Below are 11,962 nucleotides of genomic sequence, written 5' to 3'. Positions count from 1 at the left end.
TTTTCAAATTGCATGAACGGAGATCAAAATGGTCATTTTCACAAAGAAACAATTTATCAAGGTTTTGTGTTTCCTTTTTTTTGTTTTATCCATTTCATAAATTGTATTTGAGTTTCCGCATTTATTAACACAGCTCCAGGACAAAAAAAAACCCAGCAATCTTTATTTTAAATTCATTCACAGGGTATGGTGTTTCCTTTTTTTTGTTTTATCCATTTCATAAATTGTATTTGAGTTTCCGCATTTATTAACACAGCTCCAGGACAAAAAAAAAACAGCAATCTTTATTTTAAATTCATTCACAGGGTATGGGAGTTGCTGGTAAGTCCAACATTTACTGGACATCTCCAATTGCCATCTTCTGGAGTTGCTTCCTAGGCCATATAGAGAAGAGTCAAGATTCAGTCCAGAGTAATAGCTTAAACCTGCTTTTAATAATCTGATTTTGCCATGTTAGAAGATAAAGTTGTCATAATAAATAAGTTTTTGTTGTTTTTTTATTAATGAAACCTGGTGAGTTTCTAATATCTTAGATTGTGGTCGCAGTTAGGCATTAATAATCCGAGAGATTAATTAACTTGGTCATACTTCACATTTGTGACAACTTGTGTAATGGAGCGACTTAATTTCTAGGATACTATTTCACCAGGGAAACACATTACTTTTTCCTTTCAAATATAGATCGCTAGCCTTTGTTTTTCCTTCTTTGAATTTCCAGCACTGCTCTTTTTTTAAGAAATCTATTATAATAACAGTCGTTCATCTACTCTTAAACAGTTAATGATGTAACTTTTAAAGTGTCGGTTATTTGCAACATATTAGTGACTGTATTTAAAAACAATTAACTTCATGCACGGTGCTCTGGAACATCCAGAGTGCGTAATGCAGCACTAGAGATTTTCTTTCACTTTATATAACAATTTTTTTGAGGGAAAAATAATCATTCTATGTTTGGCATGAAACTAGTTAACACAGATTTTCTTCTACTGATCTATTCAAGTTTTCAGCAAAGCAATTGTTTCAAGAATCTGCATCGGTACACATATGTCATGTCCTGCCCAGTGGAGCTGGTTTTGAATGGTTACTGGCCATATTTGCTTGGGAGAGGATGCTGTTGTTGAATCACTTTTGTTGCAACAGAATTTCGAGGATTTTGCAAATGCACCATTAATGGTACTGCTACATTGTTTAGATCTGCCTGATATAGGTTGTTCAAGCATCAAAAGCATGTTGGTGCACAGCGTCACTGCTACTTGGTAAACTACCTGATTTTAGTTCTCGTTAGTCACATGGTCATTGAATATTCACACCAAAACGTTAAGTAGATTGAAGCAATGATGAATTTTATTATGTGTTTGTCTTCACTAACAGTAGACTCGCAACATCTGAACGGTGGTTCATGTTCTCCAGGATCTTGCCACTGATCTTAATCCATTTGTTTTTGCTGGGGTTGGATTTTGTTGTAAATACTCTTTACAAGAAGACGTGTATTTTCCAGTTGTTTGTGAAAAGCTCATGTTCTTCTTTGATTCAGAAGGAGTAAAAAAAAGACGTTACTTTGAGTAGACACTTGACTCATTTAACTCAACAGACAAACTTTTGATTTTAATCTTTAAGCCACTTTATTGAACAGTAACATAAAATATACAAAGCAGATAAATTAGGAACAAGTTCACCTAGTTAAATGTTATGTCACAATTTATTTCCTTCCATATAATAACAGAAACACTGAGCATGCTTTACTATCCCCAATGAATGAGTTGACTAGCATTGTAAAGCTGCTCCAATACATTCAGTCAGCAATCACAGCATATAATTTTTCATCTATCAATATAATGCTTTTATGACCTGCCTGCAGAAGATATGATTTTTTGGTGTGATCTCACGTTTAAATGTCTAAGTCCCTCTTCCACTCTGCTTGCCTCACAAATCAGTAAGCAATCAATCAATTGGGTTCCAACACAGAAAGGAGCTGTCTTTCTGAATGCCAAGGAAATCAAGTTAAGTTTTATATTTAGCCTGGGATTTGTACTTTTTGTCAGAGAACATACATTTTAAAAATAAAAGCTTGATAATACACAATTTACAAAGAAACAAAAGTAACCCTTTTCTAATTTCTTCCTGTGGAAAAAAAAATCAGACTCTCCAGAAACACTTCACTTAACCTTTCTATTTTCCACTTCGGTTTCCACATCATATTTATTTGTATTGTAAGCTTCAGTTTTGTCATGACTACTTTTAAGCTCTACTCATCCTAAAAGTTCATATTTGTGCAGATTATGTTCTAGTTCTACAATCCAATTAAAGATTAGTCAGTACTGTGCCTAACCTTGTACCTCAAAATAGATTAAGATCTGCAAAATTCTTGAGTGTGCACACACGTCTTATTCAAGTTCTGAAAAGAACATAAAGACAGCACATTAAAAGCAGGCCAATTTTAAAATGATAGCGGTATACACTACCTTACTATTCAAATCATAGAACCCTTACAAGTGTGGAAACAGGCCATTTGGCCCTATGGATCCACACCGACCCTCCAAAGAGCATCCCACCCAGACCCATGCCCCTATCCTATCCCTGCATTTCCTATGGCTTCCACCTAGCTTGAATATTATGGGCAATTTAGCATGGCCAATCCACCTAACTTGCACATTTTTGGACTTTGGGAGGAAACTGGAGCACCCAGCAGAAACCCACACAGACATGGGAAGAACATGCAAGCTCCGAGGGTGGAATTGAATGCAGTTCCTGGTGCTTGAGGCACCGTGCTGCTGATCATAGAACACAGAACATCACAGCAAAGTACAGGCCCTTCGGCCCTTGATAGTTCCACAGCTCGGTGCAACAATCTGAAACCTCTCTATCCTACACTATTCCATTTTCATTCATAGGTTTATCCAATGACCAGTTAAAATGTCCTTAAGGTTGGTGAGTGTACTACTGTTGCAGGCAGTGCATTCCACACCCTACTACTGAGTAAAGAAACTAACTCCAACATCTGTCCTATATCCATCACCCCTCAATTTAAAGCTGTTCCCTCATGCCAACCATTATCTCTCACTGTCCACCCTCTGATATATCTTATATGTTACAATTAAGTCACCTCTCAACCTTCTTCTCTCTAACAAAAAACAGCCTCAAGTCCCTTAGTCTTTCCTTGTATGACCTTCCCTCCATGCCAGGCAACATCCTAGTAAATCTCCTCTGAACCCTTTCCAAAGCTTTCACACCCTTCCTATAATGCAGTGACCAGAATTGTATGCAATATTCCAAGTGTGGTCGTACCAGAGTTTTGTACAGCTGCAGAATGACCTTGTGGTTCTAAAACTCTCCTTCTACCAATAAAGCTAATGCACCATATGCCTTCTTAACAACCCTATCAGGGATCTATGTAAAAGATCTCTCTCTTCATCTATATACCAAGAATCTTACTATTAGCCCAGTACTCTGCATTCCTGTTGCTCCTTTCATCAATTTAACAAAAACTCAAAAACAAAATATTAGGATTAAAATGTCTTTATTTAAAAAAAGGTTACATAGCTATGCAGTACAAATATTTGCCTATTTTTATAATGCATACATTTGAACAGTCTGCAAAATGATTACAATTGCATAGTTTGTTAGATTTGGTTACAGAGCTTTATTTTAAATAAGAATATACATGGAAAGCTAGCGTTTCTCTTGGTTTCAAAATTATGCTTCAACATTAAAAATTACATTCAAATGTCACTAGTACTCACTATAATCTATTTCATGTCAGCTTTCAATCAACTGAAAAGTTTTGGAAAATTTCTGCCACCTCGATCCAGTTCCTGAAGCATGCCATGCCATGATCTCGTATCTGTTTACGACCTTTGTCAGTGATGACATCACCATTCTGTTTTACAATCACCAGTTTTGGAATAGCTGTTATGCAGTATTTCTTCTTCAATTCTCTGACACAGGGAAAAAAAAATATCAATTAAGCAGGTAACAAAGCAACCTCTTTATAATTTTCTTTGCTGTTGCTTCTACCTTCTAACCTATTTTGAAAACACCACAAATTTTAATTTGTGCTTTCCTTTATGATAGAGCTGTTCAAGTATGGCTAATCAAAGAAAGCTGTCAAAGAGCTAGTAACATTGAAACAAGATGTCTTTTAGGGGCAAGTACAGAACCAACTGGTTTGAGTTGAGATTAAAAAAGGTATAATCACACTTCTGAAGACCTCAAATAGTGAATGAGGGATTAAAAGTAAAAGTAACAGATAGAGGCACAGAAAAGTGAAGAAGAAATCTGCAGGGAAATCAGGTGAAATGAAATTTAACAACACTGTTTTGAAAATTTCAATAACCCAGTAGCCACACCTCAACCTGTCTTTAATATTAAGAGTTTATTGCCTTTTGTCTGGATTCCTTCGCCAAATGAGTTTCTTGCATTTACCTAACACACCCCTTTATCATTTTGATTAGATCATATAACTCCAAACAAGTCATGTTTGTAACACCTACGCTTTAAACCTCAATATTCTCTTAGCAATTCAGCATTTAATCCCCTTTAATAAATGCGAGGTGCTTCATTTTGGAAAAGCAAATCTTAGCAGGACTTATACACTGAATGGTAAGGTCCTAGGGAGTGTTGCTGAACAAAGAGACCCTGGAGTGCAGGTTCATAGCAGGAAGGTAGAGCCACAGGTAGATTGGAGAGTCAAGGAGGCATTTGGTATGCTTTCCTTCATTGGTCAGAGTATTGTGTAGAGGATTGGAAGGTCATGTTACAGGACATTGGTTAGGCCACTTTTGAGGAGAAAGTGAGGTCTGCAGATGCTGGAGATCAAAGTTGGAACTAGATTGGGTTGGGATATCTGGTCAGCATGGATGAGTTGAACCAAAGGGTCTGTTTCTGTGCTGTACAGCTCTATGACTCTAAGTCTAATACATTTGTCCTGAGGTTTGGTGTAGTACATTGTCTAGATTGACTAAAGAGAGACTGAGTCTGGCAAAGGCTCTGTCAAACATATATGAAGTGAAACTTAAGCAAAATGTCTTGACGTTTCAGTTTCAACTCCTTACAAAAATGATTAATATTCTACTGGATTTTCAGATTGTTCTTCATGCCTAAGCAAATTGTATCTTCCTGCAGCTCACCATTTGCTTTTATTATCTACATACACGGATACTCAGATCTTTTTGTTTTTCTAATTTTGTCACCCACTAATTCAAATATATTCATATTCATCTCACTGTGGGTTGCTCAACAGCATTCACAGCAACATTTCATGGGTGGATTTACAACTGGATGGCCCTTTTGCTGCTACACTCTCTCATTTATCCCTACTAAGGCAGGCAACTATACATTGTTTAGGTTGAACAATGCCTATACTAGTGACTAGTTTCTCTTGTAGATCTGAAGTGGGACTTAAATGTGATGCCACATGGTCCAGTCAGATGTTCTACCACTCTAGCCACTATACAACAGTCATTACATTAGAAAAGTACTTAATTGGCTGTAACGTACTTTAGTCATGAAAAATGCTCTACAAATACAATTATTTTCTTTTTGTACAACCTTCTGTACCTAGTATTATTGGCTAAGTATCATTTGTAAAATTCAACTGCCTATTCTTTTATCTAAATTATGAACAAATATGGTGAAAAGCTACAACTCTGACAAATCCTCAATAATCAGTACTTTTTATATCGTGCCAGAGAATATTTCCTTTACTCCTACTTCTGTTTTATGCTATTGAACCTCTTGCATGGAATCCTTGGAAATACATTTTGGAAGTTCAGATGGTCATGATCCATAGTCAATTCCTTATGCACCATCTAACGAAACATTCAACTACTTTAGTCTGACAAGACCTGACCCTTTCATTCTAATTCTTTAATTAGTTCATGCTTTTTCAAGTGCTTAGTTAATGTGTCTTTGCTGATTGTGAGTGGATGTGAATGAATGCTGGGATTGTTCCTTAATGTTTAGATTTACTAATTTGGTTACAGGAGATTATCTCAACAAAGTGGGCAATATAGAGGAGGATAACTTGATGGATTACAAATTTTAACAAAAACTGAGTCAATTGTTACCCATGAAAATCAGTACAGATAGCAAGAATAAGCAAAGGATGATGCAAGGGAATTCTAAGGTCAAGGGAGTGTGTATTTAGTCTCTTTTGTAGACACATTCCAGAGATTGTAACCATACACTGCTTCTAAGTGTCAGGATTGGAGACATTAAAGAGTGAATACAATCTGGATTGGACGGATGAAGCTGCCAGAGATCATGTTATTTTTGGGAACCAATTACATGGCGAGGTAGTTGTAGAACACAATGGTTACATTCTTGTGCAACCCACATTACAGAAAAATCACACTTTAGAAACAGTGCTTAAGTGCTGGTGATATAATCGCTTTACAGCCAACACACATTTTAAAAGTTCATGCTTTAGAAGTACTGTCCCCAGTTCATCAATCACATTACAGCAAATTTGCATTAAAGAAACGTGCATTACAGCATTACGACCTATACAGATGTAGATCCAATCTATGACACTGATTTCCATTTAATGGTATAACTTCCACGGGAGTGAAAGAAATATTTCAAGATCAGAACTTTAACAGGCAATTAGAAAAAGATGTTAAGAAAATCCTCAATGTTGCCAGCGGTATTAAGAACAAAACCAATGAACCATTTTGGTTAGAAAACAGTTTAATTTCTGGACTCAGGTATCTGCCATGTCTTAGTGGTAATCCTCATGCCTAACTCAGGTGGTTGTGATTTGAGCACATAATTCCACCTGGCACCTCAGCATAATGCTGAAGGAGTGCTGCACTGATGGAGGTGGCATCTTTCAGATAACCCACTAAATACTTATCAGATGGGTATAACAGATCTCATTGTACAATTGTAAAAGGCATAGTAGTTCTTGGTCAATGGACATGAAATGTTAACTCTGCTTTCTCTCCATTGATGCTGCCAGACCTGCTGAGTTTCTCAAACAATTTCTGTTTTTCTTCCAAATTTTCAGCATCTGCAGTTCTTTATGTTCTCTGTCTCCATATATTACAATAATAATTCAAAAGTAACTTGCTGTAAAATTCTTGCACACAGTTTGCAGTGTTATAGAATGCTATAAGAAATATTTCTTTTTAGAAGGCAGGTCAAAGGCATTGTAAGATAAAGAGAGACTGAAATAGTGGCCAGAGATCAATTAATTAGTTAATTTCAATAATTAAATAATTATTGAAAGCATGCAGGGAGAGATTGAGATTTAGTTTTTATGTAAAAAGAGTTGCTAGAGTACCTAACATATGGCAGTAAAAGTAGTTTCCATAAAAGCTTTAAGGATTTGCAAGAAAAAAAATTAAATTTTCAGGAAATGAAACTAAGTAGATAGTTCTTTCAGCAGGCTGACAGATGCAATAAACCAAATGTATATTTTTGCAATGTAAGGTCGAAGATCGTAGAAATAACCGAATTATATTCATTTTCTATTATATTAGATTCAAAAATCATTATTGAAATCATCTTATTCATCATTCTCTTTAGAAATAATTTTGCTTAGAAGAGTCAGTGTGGATTGTTAATTGTATAAATTAAGATTAAATGCATGAGCGGGGGAGTGTGCTGCACTCATTGGATAGTATATGAGCACATATAAAGATAAATCAGTGGTTGGGTTTAGAGTTAGGAGCTGTACATTTACAATATTTCACTTTGTAAATACATTTATCACTGTGTAAAGATGTACCTGTCTCTTTCACAAATGAGCTGGAAGAAGCTTAATATGGATTACATTAAACCACACCACCACTGTCAATCACTTATCCATCAAGAAAGTTCACTTGGATTGCTGCCCTCATCAACAAACAAGGGATCAGCAATAAGATAAAACGACAGTTTCTCAAAATTATTAACAAATTACCCCATTTACAGATTTATCATTTCAGGTTTCAGGTGAAAATGGGTTATTGAAATCACTACTCTTGTAGTTTTCTTTCCCCTCTCTGAACTAGTCGCCAATAGTTTGACACGCTTTCTCTCCTGATTTCATCTCGTATATCAGAGCTATTCAAGTGACACTTCACAGCTCTGAAATACAAGATAAACCTAAAGGATAGGGAAAAAAAAGGCAGACTTGCATTTAAGTAGTCCTTTTAATTATCACTGGACATCTCAAAGCACTTTACTGCCATTGTGTACTTTTAAAGTGTAGTTACTGTTGTAATATAGAAAATCAGAAGAATGTAATGCCCTCATGAATAAATAGGCAGATACAAACATGAAATTGCAACACAACTTAGTGTAAGGTGTGTAACATGTAAACTTAGAGTGGGTGTGAAATTATGTTAGATAAAATTCAAACTAGAAATTTGATTATTAGAAAATTCAAATTGTATTTCTGTGTCTTGGTTTCTCCTAGCCATCTTTACACCAATGTGTTGCCACTAAATTCCACCTTTACTTGAGGAAAATCACCTACGCAGTCAATAGTATAGCTGAAATCAGAAACTCTGCTTATACGAGAAGCCCGCCTCCCTCTCAGTCAATTTATGTTAAGTTACTTAAATATGGCAATTTATCACAGTAAGTGAAAACACTAAATCCAGTGTACTTGTACCTTTCATTACTCTCCTGAAACAATTTTGGTGATAACACTGACTCAACTTAAAGTACACGTTTAAGCGTGAATCAAAAGTTGCAAAATAATTTTAAAAGTTACTTGACACAGATTTTAAAATCGTCTTATTAATTAAATCCGAAATGAATGTCAGGATGTAAACACGTCTATGAAATACCTTTAAGATAGGCTCGGATTCTGACTAATACTTCAGGAAAACATTTCTAAAAAATGTAGATTAGAATCAATCTGAACATTATGGCCTGGGCAGTCTCACACAGGGCACCTCACACCTTAAATGTATTATCTGGGCTGACATGACATCAATTGTTAAAGTTCACTTGAGAATGTAACTTTAACAAAGTTCTGCAATTTACATATGAAAGAACTGAAACCAACATGTTCATTCTAAAAGGCAGCAAACTTCACAAACAATCGAGGTCTTTTTCAATACATAATTTCAGTTACATCACACTGTAAACTTTTGCTACAAATTCTGTGTCTTACGATCTTATACTCCATAACCACCTGATGAAGGAACAGCGCTGCGAAAGCTAGTGCTTCCAAATAAACCTGTTGGACTATAACCTGACGTTTGTGATTTTTAACTTTGCACACCCCAGTCCAACACCGGCATCTCCAAACAAAACAAAATTCTTCAGCAGGAACAACCACCTCAATTCTAGATGAAAGAAATGATGTCTATCTGCTTCGTGATATAATTAAGAATTATAAAATAACACTTCAAAAATGCCAAATTCTAATGTGATGCCTGATCTCTTAAGCGTAGGGAGATTTGTTTCAACGAAGATCATCAGTCAATAATGGATAATAAAGCACCATCTCTGCTTGACTTTCAATGGTGTACTATCACTGAATCTCCCAATATCAATATCGTAGGGTCACCATCGAACTGGACCAGCCACACAAATACTATAGCTACAATGGTCAGTGACTGGAAATCCTGCAGCAAATAACTTTCCAAAGTTCCCAAAGCCTGTCCACCACCAGAAGGCACAAGTCAGGAGTGTAATGAAATACTTGCCATTGTCTGGATGAGTGCAGCTTCAACAATACTTAAGAAGCTTGACACCATCCGAGAGCAAAGCAGTCCACCTGATAGCTCTCCATCTTCCACATTCAACAATCACTTTATCAACCACTAGTACAAAGAAGCAGCAGTGAATACCATTTCGATGATGTAGCAATTCGCCAAGACTCTTACAGCAGCAGCTTCTAAATTATGATCACTGCTGCCTAAAAAAAGACAAGAACAGCACATGTATGGGAACACTACCAAATGTAAATTCTTCTCCAAGTCATTTCTTCATGCTGTTCAATCCTAGAACTCCGTCCCTTAACAGCACTGTGGTTATACCCGTACCTATGGATTGCAGTGATGCAAAGTGGCAGGTTAGTGTCACCTTCACCGGAACACTTACGGACAGGCAATAAATTCAGCACTAGCTAGTGATGGCGACATCCTGTGAATAAATTTTAAAAATTCAAAGCTTTCATTTATGTATGTCAAGTACCCTTTCTACAGAAAATTAAATGAATTGTGTGGAGTCCATAATCAAACACATATGATTTGCATTATCTATAATATGCATTTGTTGGAGCTTTCTAAAGACATTTGTATTTTTAGTATTTGTAGAAATTTTGTTCCATATAAATCTAGCAAAATCTCAAAAAATATTGTGAGCAATTTAGTTGGTGCTACTTTAAAGCAAAAATGTTAATATGGCCATTCTAAAGTCATTGAAAATTTAAATAACGTGGAACTCCACTGTGATAAGGAATTTCTGAATTTGCCAACAAAATATTTTTATCGTACTTGGAGCCAAAACACCTTCAATATCTAGAGATAGAAAGATAATTACCTGGAAACATGCAAATCGCTTCAGAAATCCGGCTGGATTAAGTTAGGATAAGAGTTTTTCTCGACTTTCGTGATTTACATTGTGTCACCATTCAATCAATGAAAGTACAAAGCAACAAAGTAATGGAAGAAGTGCATTACTCGCCGGTAGCTCAACACGGATTGCCCATCATGTCTTCAGGTTCGCCATGCCCGTCAACTACTATTTCACCAGCTACAGGACAGGCAGAGATACTAAAATACAAGCTCTCTTGATCATCTCTCGGCAGAAGCGGCATCGTTGGGGATCTAGTGATATGGGCATTTCCCAGTGACTGCGTGGGGATGTCTAAGGATGGACGTATTTATGGCTTTTTTGTTCCCCCACATATCTCCCCCCAACCCCATATATTGCTCCTCCTAACATTTACTGAACTTACAGTTTGTACATATCATGCCAGGGCAGTGCCAGCCAGTCTCCGTGCATCGCTCCCATGTAGTTTACCATGTCATCTTCGCTCTTGTCTGAAGACACAAAGACAATCTCGAACTGCGCCGCGGGCTCGCTCTCCTGGACTAGCTCGGTGTAAAACTCACACAGCAGCGGTGTGAAATCACGACACGGTGGACACCAGCCCCCCGAAAAGTAGATACCCACAACTTTATTTTTCAAGGCCTCCTCCGGATCCACCTCCTCCCCGTCTTTATTCACCAACGTATGACCCACGAACACCTCCACCATCCCTCCCCGCCGACAAAATATTAAATGCAAACAGCCACCGCAGTACTTCCAACCGCCGCTCTCGAGACCCGTGTGGCTCTGTGGGAAGGCAGGGGCTTCAGATAGCCCCACCCCCCTTCTCCGTATCACCCTTGTCCAAAACGTCATCTTGCCCCGCCTACGGTGCCGCCTAACTGTCGGGCCAGGGATCGCTGCGCGTGTGGTGTTACCGTCTATTGGAGAGCGTTCTTTCTACTGGCTAAGGGTCTCAGATCGGAATCGGCGAGGTCGTATTTATTCCGGTTTCTGTGGTTGATAGCTATTGTCCAATTAGACTATTGGTCTCAACAGATTGTGAAATATTCTGTTCACTCTGAACGCTGGAGATTTGGAATAGAAACAAACAAAAAATGCTGGAGAAACTCAACATGACTGGCAGCATCTGTCGAAACAAGCGTTAATATGTCAAATTCAAAATTACTCGACTAAAGGGGTCTGGAAAAGAAGACTGTTTTATGTTGTTATAAGAGGGAGAAGGAGGCAGTGATTGCAATGCTGTAGATATAAAAAGGTGCCACAGGAAAAAGCAAACGGATTGCTGATGGTAATTGAAAAGTGATATAGATGAAAGGGTGTTAAGAGGAGAAAATAGGTCAGCCCTGCAAACAAGGCAAGTGGAGGGTTATCAAAATAAAGAAGAGTTCATTTCACTGTAGTTGTTGAAATGACTCCGTAAAGGCTGGTATCTGGTCACCAAGTTACCCTCTATTTACACGGGCAA

General features: G+C 37.3%; 1 protein-coding gene across 1 annotated transcript; it reads right to left on the bottom strand.

Annotated features, from left to right (window-relative positions):
• Nucleotides 1-253: 253 nt before the first annotated feature.
• Nucleotides 254-11,372, bottom strand: nxnl2 (nucleoredoxin like 2). Its single transcript, XM_043713777.1, has 3 exons — nucleotides 10,901-11,372; nucleotides 3,741-3,935; nucleotides 254-1,523 (listed from the first exon to the last, which is right to left on the bottom strand). The coding sequence occupies exons 1-2, from the start codon at nucleotides 11,347-11,349 to the stop codon at nucleotides 3,764-3,766; spliced, it is 621 nt and encodes a 206-aa protein (XP_043569712.1). The 5' UTR covers nucleotides 11,350-11,372; the 3' UTR covers nucleotides 254-1,523; nucleotides 3,741-3,763.
• Between the last annotated feature and the right edge of the window lie 590 nt (nucleotides 11,373-11,962).

Source organism: Chiloscyllium plagiosum, chromosome 2, assembly GCF_004010195.1.
Source record: "Chiloscyllium plagiosum isolate BGI_BamShark_2017 chromosome 2, ASM401019v2, whole genome shotgun sequence".
NCBI lineage: Eukaryota > Metazoa > Chordata > Chondrichthyes > Orectolobiformes > Hemiscylliidae > Chiloscyllium > Chiloscyllium plagiosum.
The sequence above is the reverse complement of the archived record's forward strand: the minus strand, read 5'-3'. Positions and strand labels throughout refer to the sequence as shown.